Source organism: Balaenoptera acutorostrata, chromosome 15 (genome assembly GCF_949987535.1).
Source record: "Balaenoptera acutorostrata chromosome 15, mBalAcu1.1, whole genome shotgun sequence".
NCBI classification, from domain to species: Eukaryota; Metazoa; Chordata; class Mammalia; order Artiodactyla; family Balaenopteridae; genus Balaenoptera; species Balaenoptera acutorostrata.
The window spans coordinates 66,046,145-66,058,754 of NC_080078.1; the positions used below are offsets into that span (position 1 = coordinate 66,046,145).

General features: G+C 46.8%; 1 protein-coding gene across 7 annotated transcripts in view; it reads left to right on the top strand.

Moving 5' to 3' along the window:
- The first annotated feature begins 223 nt into the window (after window positions 1–223).
- The window catches only part of CEP250 (centrosomal protein 250), a 55,670-nt gene continuing 43,283 nt past the window's right edge, over window positions 224–12,610 (top strand). For 5 of the 7 annotated variants that reach the window (XR_009005337.1, XR_009005338.1, XM_057528671.1 and 2 more), the window contains exons 1-7: window positions 224–354; window positions 8,037–8,332; window positions 8,797–8,853; window positions 9,965–10,047; window positions 10,273–10,438; window positions 11,183–11,289; window positions 11,550–11,804. Coding sequence is in view for 5 of the 7 variants with exons in the window: in XM_057528671.1 (XP_057384654.1) it covers window positions 8,147–8,332; window positions 8,797–8,853; window positions 9,965–10,047; window positions 10,273–10,438; window positions 11,183–11,289; window positions 11,550–11,804 (854 nt within the window). In the remaining 2 variants the exon portion in view is untranslated. Of the gene's footprint in view, window positions 360–8,036; window positions 8,333–8,796; window positions 8,854–9,964; window positions 10,048–10,267; window positions 10,439–11,182; window positions 11,290–11,549; window positions 11,805–12,610 lie in introns of those variants that run through there. The other 2 variants (XM_057528670.1, XM_057528672.1) reach the window with 2 other exon arrangements.

Genomic DNA, 12,610 nt, shown 5'->3' on the forward strand with positions numbered 1-12,610 from the left:
AGGGCAAGTTTTTTTCTGTTAGTAAAACTCCCCTTGCTCGAATCCAGCAAGCCTGGCTGTTCCCATTTCTGGTGAGGGAATCTTAATATCTCTTAATATTATCCCCTTTTTCCTTCTGGGCCACACTTTTAAGTCGGCTGCCAGTACTCAACATGGCGGAGGCCCCTAGGTGGCGCAGTCCGTCCTTAGGCGTGCTGCACGGAGGGGCGGGGCCCTCCGAAAGGGCGGGAGTTTGAGGGGCGGGGCCTGCGCCCCAGCCCCTTGGTGGGCCCCCGACCCCGGCCGGGCTTTAGCTGCTGCTTAAGCCGCTGCGGCGCTGAGGAGCACCCGACGAATTTGCGGGAGCCGAGCGTGGTGAGGTGGAGCCTCAAGGGCAGGCGGGTGGTGCCCGGGTTAACGGTCTGAGGCCCAGAGGCCGGCCCTCTTAGAGCGCCTTAGGGAATTCCGTTCGGGCAGCGGCCTCCAGTTCCCCGGGAGGAACCCGAGACCCAGAGAGGGGCTGGGACCTGTCCTAGGCGGGTGCGTCCGCGTGCTGCTACCGCCAACACTCTGCGCTCCAGTCCGCGTAAAAAGGGATCTTCCCGAGCCCGGGGTTGTCCGATAAGGCGCTGCGCTCTCCTAAGCGTCCCCGCTCCTGGCTCCCAGAATTTTGCGGCTCCCTCTGCCCTTGGGGCTTTGCATGTGATCTGTCCGAAAGTCCAGTCCTACTCGCCACCCTACTCTGGAACGCTCATTCTTCGGGACCCTCCTTAAATAGCACTTCCTCGGAAACCTTTTCCAACCGCTTTCTGAAGGCGCAGTTAGCTCGCTGCTGGGTTATTGCACTCATTGCACCGAGTTACCTTTCCTGCTTCTCTTTTACAGCCGTGCACTTGTTGGGGCCTTATGCCTTGCCTTTTTCATCTGTATCCCAGGGTCTAGCACGTGATGATCATAATAATAGCTAATATTTATTGAATAGTCACAAAGGTGCTACGAAATGCATTACCTGTAAAGGCCCATTTAATCCTCAGAGCAATTCCATAAGGTGGGTTCTATATCTTCACATTTTGTGCGTGAAGAAGCTAAGGCACTCTTAGATCAATTTACCTAGAGTCCCACAACTAATAAGTGAGTGGAGCTGGGATACGAATTCTAGGCTGTCCGTCCCCAGAGCATGTAATAAATCCTAGATTGCCTTTGGGTTTGGTAAATGTTGAATTGGTGTTTACATTAGGTCCATGCGTTATGGAGGCCAAGATTATGATGCACATGAGAAAGCTTAGAAAGGAGAATTGATGTTCCCAAATGTACAGAGTGAGTTCATGAGGAACTAGAACCTGGTGCTAGCCCTCTGTTCCTTCAGTCACACTCTACCTTTCTTTGGTCCTTTTCCATCAGAGAGCCGAAGACCTAGACCTCATCATTTCACACCCTTTAGAAAGTGTCCCTCCCAGAGCTGTGATTTCATATTTCATGATTTAGGGGGCAGCATTTTCTAATGGAAGGGCATAGAGTTTGGAAGCAGATTGGGGTTCAGTATTTGCTCTGCCGCCGACCAGTTATACCCCTTCCGTGTTTTGAGCCTTAGCTTTCTTGTCCATAAAATGAAGGCAATAATTTCTTCTCAAAGTGTTTTTTATGAAGGTTGCAAATAATTGTGAGAGAGTAAAGTGCTGTACAAACTACATGATCTGTTTCTTTTGGGGTTTTTTGTTTGTTTTTACCTTTTAGAAGGTTATAGAACTGTCAGCATTTTGCAAGACCTTTGATATGGATCATGTTGCCTAATGTTCTTATATCCATTCATTTAGTCAAATATCTAATGAGTACCTGCTATATACCAGGCACTGTTTTAGGAGCTGAGAATACAGCAGTCAACAAAACAATATTCTTGCACTTGGGAAATTTACATTGGGTTAGATATAGTACACATAATACTCAGATAGGGACAGATGAAGCATGGTAAGGTAAGTAGAAAAATACCAGGGACTTCTCTGGCAGCCCTGTAGTTAAGACTCCCCGCTTCCACTGCAGGGGGCACGGGTTCAATGCCTGGTTGGGGAACTAAGAGATCCTGCGTGCCGCATGGTGCGGCCAAAAAAAAAAAAGAAAGAAAAGAAAAGAAAAATACCAGTTTGTGTGGAAGGGTGGTGGTATTTTATATTGGGTGGTTAGGGAACAACTTACTGAGAAGGGGACATTTGAACAGAGAAGGTGGCAAGGGAGCCAATCATGAGAATAACTGGAAGAAGAGGCCCTGGATGAGTGTGTGGCTTGGTGTGTTCCAAGCATGTACAGCAAGGAGGGCTGTGTGGCTGGAGGGATCTGAGCAAAGGGGAGAGGAGTAAGAAATGGAATTAAAACAACTGGAGGCGGGCTTCCTTGGTGGCGCAGTGGTTGAGAGTCTGCCTGCCAATGCAGGGGACGCGGGTTCGAGCCCTGGTCTGGGAGGATCCCACATGCCGCGGAGCAACTCGGCCCGTGAGCCACAATTACTGAGCCTGCGCGTCTGGAGCCTGTGCTCGGCAATGAGAGGCCGAGATAGTGAGAGGCCCGCGCACCGCGATGAAGAGTGGCCCCCGCTTGCCACAACTGGAGAGAGCCCTCGCACAGAAACGAAGACCCAACAAAGCCATACATACATACATACATACATACATAAAAAGAATGTAAGCAGACAACAATAGCAGTAAAAAAAAAAAAAAAAAAAAAAATTTAAAACAACTGGAGGCTGGGATCAAATAATTAGGACCAGGTAAGCCAATACAGTGATTGTGGTTTTTACTCTTGATTGGCCACTGGAAGGTTCTGAGTGGCCAAATCTGTCACTGTTTTAATAGTTATTTATTTATTTATGCCACACCATGTGGGAGGTGGGATCTTAGTTCCCCAACCACGGATCGAACCCATGCCCCCTACAGTAGAAGCTCGGAGTCTTAACCACTGGACGACCCAGGAAGTCCCTGTCACTGTTTTAAAAGGATCACTGACTATTCTGCTGAATTTATTTAAAAAAGCAAATTTTGAAAGCAAGGGTAGAAGCATTGCTGCCACCTAGGAAGCTTTTGCAGTTATCCAGGTGTATTAGTTATCTATTGCTATGCAAGAAATTACCCCAAAATTTAGCAGCTTGAAACAACAGTCATTTATCATCTCATATAGTTGTGGGTCTGAAATCTGGGAGCAGCTCAGCTGGCTGCTTCTGGTTTAGGATCTCTCAGGAGATTGCAGTCAAACTGATGGCTGGTCTGCTCCCAAGATGTGGTTCCTTACCACTGGGCCTCTTCCCAGGGCTGCCTGGGTGTCCTCAGGACACAGCGGAGAGAGTGGGGAGAGAGCAAGAGCTAGAGAGAGGGGAGGCCTTTTATGACCTTGTCTTGGAAGTCATTTCTACTGTATTCAGCTTCATTAACTTTATTCCAGATCACGCTCAAGGGGAGAGAGTTTAGGCTCCACCTCTTGAAGGGAGGAATATCAAAGAATTTGTGGGCATACCTTAAAGCCACCACATCAGGCAAGAGTGGCTTGGGTCGGGATGATGGTGGGGGTGGGTCAGAAGCGATAGCAACTGGTAGAGCCAACAGGATTCGCTGATGGATTGGTTATAGGCTGTGGGAGAATGGAGTCAGTATAACTGTAAGGCTGTTGGGCTTGAGCAACCAGAAGGATGGAATTAGCATTTACCGAAATGGGGAAGGTTGGAGGAGCAGGAGTTCACTTTTGGATGAGTTAACTTTGAGATGCCTGTTAGACATCCATATGGAGAAGTTAAATAAATGTTTGGATTTAGTATAGAGGGTGATGTGCCAGATGGGCTGGCGACGTCACACTGGGAGTCGTGGGTGTATAGGTACAGTTTTAAGCCATGAAACTGGATGAGGTTATCTGGAAAATGAATGTAGGTGGAGAAGAGGTCTGAAGCCTGAGCCCTGGGGCCTCCAACCTTGAGATGGTGGGGCGGTGAGGAGGAGCCAGCAGAGGAGACTAAAGGGAGAGAGGCCTTAGAGGTAGGAGGAGGACGGAGAGAGAGGCCCCACATATGAGATTTATGTAAGGAGCTGTGTGCTAATTTCTTTTTTTCTGGAATAAGAAACAAATTGTCTCTGCAGACAAATATATATATATATATATATATATATATATATATATATATATATATATAGTTTCTTTGCTCAGGAAATAAAATGTCTGTGCCCTCAAGTGTTTTTCCTTTTTTGCTTTAAGTGACAAATTCTGTTTAATAATACCAGTTCTCCCCTTAGTCCTTGTAACATTTACACCTCTACTTCAAGTTTAGGTGGTGTTGCTGCTATTTTAAATTTATTTAAATACTCGTTTTGGAAGAATTTGGACGAGAAGAGACAAAATATATAATTTATGTCACTCTTCTGTCACTCTTCACCCTAGGCTCAGAGGTCACTGCCCTTCCCAGTCTGGTTCCTAGCAAAAGTAGGAAGTCAGTCTTATTCATTTCTGTATCACTGTGGCCAGTTACCTGATGCTAAGCTGAAATTAATGAGTGTTTACAGGATAAATTAACGTATAAAAGAAGTGAATCTTTTTCCTTTTCCTGTGGTAATGATAACATCTATTCAGTGGTTTACAGTTTACAGAGCACACTGACATCCATTATTCTCATTGAATGCAATTCAGTCTGTTACCATTTGCCAACTACTGACCTTTTCCTTTCCTGAGGGGCATTGAAACCTACCTTTCTTTTGGAGCTATGCTAGTTTATTTATTCTCTGGCTGATCCGACAGTGTGTTAATGAAAGGTGCTGAACTATGTCTTGAGGAAACTCAGAACTGAATCTCAATTTCAGAAAAATTCCTGATGTGATTTTTCTCTCTTCCCTCCATCTTTTTATTCCTGTTTTTTTTTTGTGGGGGGGGCGTTAATCATAAAACAATTCAAATCATTTTTAAAATAAACTTTATTTTTTAGAACAATTTTAGATTTACAGAACTTGCATAGTACAGCAAGTTCCTATATACCCTGCACCCAGTTTCCCCTGTTCGTAACATCTTACATTAGTATGGTACATTTGCTACAATTTCACATCATTTTTGAAGTAAATGGGGCGTACCAATAAAATATGAACAAAATGAAGTTACTTCATCTCTGTAAGGCTCAGTTTCCTTATCTGTAAAATGATAGGGTTGGACTAAATTTTTAAATAGCTCTAAAATTTTTAAATTATCTGCTAAAGTAAAATAATCATATAATTCTAATATAATTCCATTTCTTTACTGAAGTGTTATTATCATTTTCTAAAATAATGTCTACACATTAACAACAGCCTTATTCTAAAAGAGGATTTAGAGAATTCCCTGCTGGTCCAGTGGTTAGGACTCTTGAGCTTCCACCGCAGGCGGCGCGGATCAAACTAAGATGTTGCAAGCCATGAGGCGTGGCCAAAAATAAATAAATAAAAAGAATAAAAGAGGATTTAATAGGAGAATTCCAGGAACTATGGGAGGGCTGCTTATATATTAGGTTTGTATAATATATATAAATATATGATTATAAATATATATAATATTATTAGGTTGAATTACATGAAATTATCATTTTATTAGGTTAAAAAAAGGGCAAACATTGGCAATTTCATGGGGTTTAACCTAATGCTTTGGGGGGTAGGGTTCAAAGGAGGGTTAGGGAGCCTCTGGGGCCTCTGAGACTCTGCAAAAGCCTGGCCCATCCCTCACAGTGTTCGGAGAGAAAAGGCTCTTCAAGTCCCTTGAAGCATCTCAGAGCTACTCTCGTTGTTAGTCGTGTTGGCAGTAAGAGCTACTTCCCGGCAGGTTTGTGCCTCCAGCCAGAAGAGAGAGATTGAGCCAGCATTTCACAGCTGTGGTGGAAAGGAAGGGCAGAAAGGGAGGACACTGGAAGTACTAACCCAGTTGGTCAGCTAGGAAGAGGCAGCCTGGGGTGTTGGTGCCACTATGCCTTTATTGGTGCCACTCTACTCTTCCTACTTTATGCCCTTTCCTTACTGTCTAGTACAAGCTCAGCAAACCCGGGTATCTGCAGTTGCCCAGGAGGTGATTAGTAAGCTGAGTTTTCCTCTGTAACTCTGTTATAAGAAAAACAATAGCACAAGTGCAATGACATGACAACTAAAATCTGCTATCAGTGTGAGGGAGAGGCTAGGCCAGGGCGGGGGCCTGAGACTAAGGTGAACTGGAGAGCATATGCCTTATCTAAAGGGGGCAGACACTTTCACTGCAGCCTGTTGTCGCCTTGTGGGAATGTGGGTCAAGGGTCACTAGATATGCTGATTATCCAAAGGAGCCAGAAGTATGAATTTATGTGTATTTTGCCAATGGTAAATGTTGGCACCTAACTTAAATTCTTAAAAACCATTGTATAGGCCACACAGTGATTGAAAAGAACCCGCAGCCTACATTTGTAACCTCTGGCCAAGGGTTTAGATCTGCCAGGAGTGAGGCCCACATGCATTTCTTCATTATGCATTGTTGACAAGCTACTAATGACCGAAATGAATTAGCTCCTGCCTTTGAGGAACTCACAGATTAGTGGAGAAGATAGACAAATAGTAATGATAAGATGTAACACAGACATTCTCTCTATACGTTAAATATAAATTTATATATATTGTATATATGGCTATAAAACTGATAAATTATTCCTGGATACATCTGGGAGGACCTGATAGGAAGTGGCATTTGAGCCAGGATGTAGAAGATCAACAGTTTGGTGCATTAAAGGGACATGGGGCCCCTGAAACTCCCCCTGTATGTGCAAATGTTACGTTTGCATTTGCTGTATATGCCATTTTCTTCAGATTATGAGACTGATGCCAAGAAGGCAGCTCTAATAGACCATTTTCTTGATAGGTAGCTGGAAATACAGATACTCCTCACACCTGCCGATGGGTGTCTCAGGGCTGATAAGATGAGAGAACTCTACCCCCCTCCTCTGCCCCCAGGTTATCGTGTGTTTTAGAGGCCTAAGAAACTCAGAGGTCATGGAGCTGGGCACCCTCATTTTTGGATGAGCAGCCTGAGGAAGTGGCGTGCTGTGCTCGAGGTCCTAGAGCCCATTAGAGACAGAACTTGGACTAGCACCCCAAACTCTTGATCATCTTGCCTCCCCATCTCCTGGGTTTCTCTGAAGTCACTGGTTAGGCTGGCCTCCCTCACCTGCCCCCATTGCCCTGTTCTGGCCCGTCTCCTGGTGGATGAGGAGGGTTTGCCATCCTGCTGAAGCTGGTTCTTTCTTCCCTCTGTTTTTTGGTTCCCCTGCCTGAAATGCCTGCTACTCTCTGTCAGAGAGTCAGATTGCTTGTATTCAAATCCCTAGTCAACCAAATGCCAACTGTATGAACTAGGACAAATTGTTTAACCTTTCTGATTTCTCAACTAAGGCTTAGCCTTTGTAAGCCTCAGTTTCCTCATCCATATATAAAGAGTTAAAATAGTACCAATGCTGAAGTATGATAGGAAAGCACTGGAAGGTTTCAAGATTCTTGTGATGCCAAAATGACATGGTATGTGTAAAGCACTTCAAGTGACTGACCCATAGAAGCACTTAACAAGTATTAATTATGATGATGATGATTCGCACTGTTCACAGCCCCCCAGGTTGGGTTAAATGTCCTTCTGTTGTCTTCCCATACTATCCTGTGATGTCTCTGTTATTACTGCACAGGCCACATTGTATTGTAATTGTGTCCATCTCCCCTGCTAGCCTAAAATCACCTTCAGTGATTCATTCAGCAGATGTTTATTAGGCAGTGTGCCAGGTACTAGGGATGCAATGGTAAACTAGGAGCTCTTGGTCGAGTGCAGAGTTACAAAAGTCATGCCAGGAAACACTAGTCCTGTGAGCTTGTGTCATGGTCCAATAAATTTGGGAAATGATGCTCATCATGTCCCCCCGCCCCTTAGAGATTAGGTCCATCTTAGTATTTGAAAAGCTCTGAGGAGTACTGTACTTTGTCCAACCCAATTTTACCGGACTTAATGAGTATTTGCTGAATAAATTTGAGTCATCTAGGGAGTTCTTTCAACTCCGCTGTGTGCTTTAGTCCCCAGCTCAAGAGGAGGTCCAAGGGACACAGCAATGATTAGAGAGCCTGCTGGGAGCGAACAGCCTCTGGCTGCATAGGGACCTGTGGACTTACTGTCTGGTGCCCCCATGGAGACAGGGGGCCCTGGGTTGAACAATATGAAGCCCCGGTCACTGCAACTGGTGCTGGAGGAGCAAGTGCTGGCGCTACAGCAGCAGATGGCAGAGAACCAAGCAGCCTCCTGGCGGAAGCTGAAGAGCTCCCAGGAGGCTCAGCAGAGGCAAGCAACGCTCGTGAGGAAGCTGCAGGCCAAGGTGAGGCAGCTGCCCTTTCAGGAAGGGGAAAGAGGAGAACACTTGGGGCTGGGGACTGAAGCGGGATGAGGTTTGCAGAAGATGCAGCCACGTGGTGGGAATGTCCTAAACAGCTGTCCTTTGATGTCCACAACTTCTCCACCAGCCATCTACGATGTCCCTTTCAAAGGTGACCTTCATGAGGGTTAAGTTAGTTGTCTAGGTTTGCTCTCCTAGTCTAGAGCTAGGACCTCATCCTAGGTTTTCTGGTTCCAAAGCCCATGAACTTCCTTCTCCAATACAAGAGCTGTAGAGAACATATGATTAAATGACCAAATGGAAACTGTGAGATGTTATGGCCTCACTTCACCGTCATCACCCAGTCCCTCATTCACAGCGCGTTTGCCCACGACCCTCGGGGACCTTTGCTTTGGGCTGTTGGTACCAGCCGTGCCCATTGCCGCATCCTGCTCTGTTTGCTTCAGGTGTTGCAGTACCGGAGCTGGTGCCAAGAGCTGGAGAAGCGGCTGGAAGCCACTGGGGTGAGTGAGGCTGTTCTGTGCTCCTCCTGAGCCCTCAGGGAGTATAGTTAGGCCTCATTTGCTGACTGAGGGAGGCTGGGGTGTGATAAGGCGGTGTTTGGAAGAAGCCTCTCTTTCGTCAGCCCCTGAGAGCTTCATCAGATACCTTCACAGGACCTAGCTATTCCTGCCCCATCGGACTCCAACCCTTGGCTCTCTAAGGACAAAATGAGCTTTAGGAGACTTAATATTACCATATTGGAAGGGGTGTGGAATCCGAGAGAAGAGATGCATTTTTCCTCCAGAAGGTGTCAGTGTTTATCTGTCTTGGAGAGATGTGTGCCTTTGCAGGCCTGAAAAAACCGTGTTTGTGGCAGAGAGATTTCTTTGTGCTGTGGGCTGGGTAGAACTGGCTTTCAAAGACCTGTCTGCCTTTCTTCCAGCTCCCTCTCAGCATCTTCTCACATTACCCTTGGAAGAGTTCTCTCAGAGGAAGGAAAGGACGAAGACTTAACTATGTACCGTTCTGTGTAGGCCAGGCACCCTTAGGCATTGTCATAGAATTACGTCACTTAACCTGCAAAGCAACTTTTTCAGGGGAATGATATCACCTTCATTTTGGAGCTGAAGACTTTGTGGCTTAGAGAAGTTATAACTTCCCAAGGTCCAAAAATTAGTGTAGTAGAAGCCAAGACCATTAGTGAAAGCTGCATTTTATGCTTCATTAGGTCAAAACTTCTTTTCACTACCAAATGCCATCTTTCAGGAGAAGTCACTGGTTTACGTTTGGAGAGAGGGATGCAGTTGGTTTACTTGCAGAATGCAGTGATTGAGAAAAGAGACATATTGCTAACAAAGGGGAGAAAGAATAAAAAGAAAGCTGGGGAATTCCCTGGCAGTCCAGTGGTTAGGACTCTGTGCTTTCACTGCTGGGGGGTGGTGGTGGGGTTATCCCTGGTTGGGAGTGCTAAGATCCCACAAGCTGCTCGGCGTGGCCAAAAATAAAAATAAAAGAAACGGATGAACTTTAAAAAAAATAAGCAGGCTGCTGTAGAAGAGGGCATCAGGGAATTGATCTGCGGGATGTTCTCTTTGGAGGTAAATAAATAAAGCTTGCTTTTGTCTGGCTAAGGGACCGGTCCCTCAGAGGTGGGAAAGTGTGGAGGAGCCAAACCTGGAACAGCTGCTAACCCGATTGGAGGAGGAGCAACAGAGGTGATGGGCCCCAACTTTCTGGCCTGGGTGGTTGGCGGGCGGGTAGAGAAGGTTGATGGAAAACCTCTGTCTCGAGGGCTAACATGGATTAGAACCAAGGACTTCAGCCTTAGCCCTCCAGTTCCTGGCAATGGAAAGTTCCAGTGGTTGTCATCTTACTCCAAGAGGTCCAAGGGTTGGCTCAGACCTTTGTTTAGTACTTGCTCCTACCCCTCCCCAGTGCAGGTGTGAGAGTCTAGCGGAGGTGAACACCCAGCTTCGGCTGCACATGGAAAAAGCTGACGTGGTGAATAAAGCCCTTCGGGAAGATATGGAAAAATTGACAGTAGACTGGAGCCGGGCCCGCGATGAGCTAATGAGGAAGGAGAGCCAGTGGCAGATGGAGCAGGAGGTGAGAGAAACAGTGGGCGGGAATGGTGAGAGGAGGACTTGCAGTCTGGGCATTGCCTGGTCAGTGCTGGAAGGGGTTAACTTCAGGACTCGGATGGAAACTGAGCTGTTGTTAAAGTCTCTGGCCAGCCTTACCACTCATGCTGGCAGCTCTGCCCTGCTTGGGCTGTCACCTTAGTTCTGTCCTTACCTGCCCAGTCGAGGTTTTGCTGGCAGGTAGCATGACACTCAAAGCAACTCTGTTTCTGCATAGGTTTTAGATGGATCTTAAAGTTTACTGACTCCCGTCATCTGAAAGTCTGCAATCTAGATGCTAAGGAGGTAGCTATTGAAATTGAATGGGGAAGAAATTTTCAGATCCCAGTTAAAGGAGACTGATGTTTCCTGGGCCGTTGCTCTGTGTCAGGCATTATGTTAGGTGATTTACATATGTTATATCATTTAATCCTCATTATAAGTCTGTGGTGATGATGGTAATAGCCCCCATTTGTTGAGCAGCTACTGTTTATCCTTTTCTAATCTAGCTCAAAGAAGGCCATATACCATCCTAGGCCCTTTGACCTCTTGAATTCCACTGCTAACTTTATTAAACACTTCAGCATCGCCTGAACATAGACACCCATTCATAAGCTATCTCCTTTAAGTCCCTCCACTTCCCCCCAGTAGTCAGGAGGAATCCAAGACTCCCGTGTTGGCAAAAGATGTCCTCTGCCCTTTGATATGACCTGGGTTTCTGAACACACAGTTCTTCAAGGGCTACCTGAAAGGGGAGCACGGTCGCCTTCTCAGTCTGTGGCGGGAGGTGGTGACCTTCCGTCGCCACTTCCTGGAAATGAAGTCAGCCACTGACAGGTCAGTGTGGAGGTATGACGGGAGGAGGTTTGCCCCTACCGACTCTATTCGCGTGACAGTGGGCTGCTATAGAAGGGAATCAGGTTGTGGGGGAAAGGCAGGGGTGGAAGAGTTGGTGGGGAGGGATGGAATTGTTGGATTGTTGGATTGAGATGACTTTTCCCAGACCTGCTCCTCAGGCTTCCCTGGGCCTGACCTCCACGCTCCCTTTCCTGTTCCTGGTCCCTGTTGGAGTCTGCTCTTTCTTTGCTTGTACTCAGAGACCTGACGGAGCTCAAGGCTGAGCATGTGAGGCTTTCAGGTTCCCTGCTGACCTGTTGTCTGCGCCTGACTGTGGGAACACCACAGTCTCGGGAATCTGATGGATCTGGGAGACTGAATGGGAGCGAGCCATCCCAGTTGATGCTGCTACTAGCCAGGACCCAGGAGCTGGAGAAGGAAGCCCATGAAAGGAGTCAGGAGTTAACACAGCTGAAGAGTCAAGGGCATCTGGAGAAGGCTGAGCTTCAGGATCGGTGAGATGGCCTGGGTCCTAGGAGGGGTTCGCTAAGAGAAAGTTGACTCCTTTAGGGAGTCAAGATGGGCGGGGGAGATGTGAAGAGCATTCCTCCCACAGGAGGGGAAGGAGATGTGCCAGAGGGAGTCCAGTTTGAAACCCAGTGCCGCAGCTGGGGCCGTGTCACTGCCCTCTGCCCTCAGACTCGCTTGCAGCTCAGTTTCTCTCCTGTTGACTTACAGAGCTGGCTGTGACTCTCCTCTATCAACACCAAACTATTTGCCATTCCCAGAACAGCCAAGTTCTTCCATGTTCCCTGCCTTTGTAGATGCTGGCCTTAGCCTGGAATGCCTCTCTCCCTTCTCTCTCTGCCTTATCCTTTAAGGCATAGTTAAATGTCACCTCTTCTATGACCTTGATAGCCTGTTACATTACTGTGCCCCCATATGGTCTTTTTTTTGTTGTTATATACATTTATTTATTTATTTATTTATTTATTTATTTATTTATTTTTGGCTGCGTTGGGTCTTTGTTGCCACGTGCGGGCTTTCTCTAGTTGCGGCGAGTGGGGGCTACTCTTCGTTGCGGTGCACGAGCTTCTCATTGCGGTGGCTTCTCTTGCTGCAGAGCATGGGATCTAGGCGCGTGGGCTTCAGTAGTTGTAGCACGCAGGCTCAGTAGTTGTGGCACGCTGGCTCCAGAGTGCAGGCTCAGTAGCTGTGGTGCACGGGCTTAGTTGCTCTGCGACATGTGGGATCTTCCCAGACCAGGGATCGAACCCGTGTCCCCTGCATTGGCAGGCAGATTCTTAACCACTGCACCACC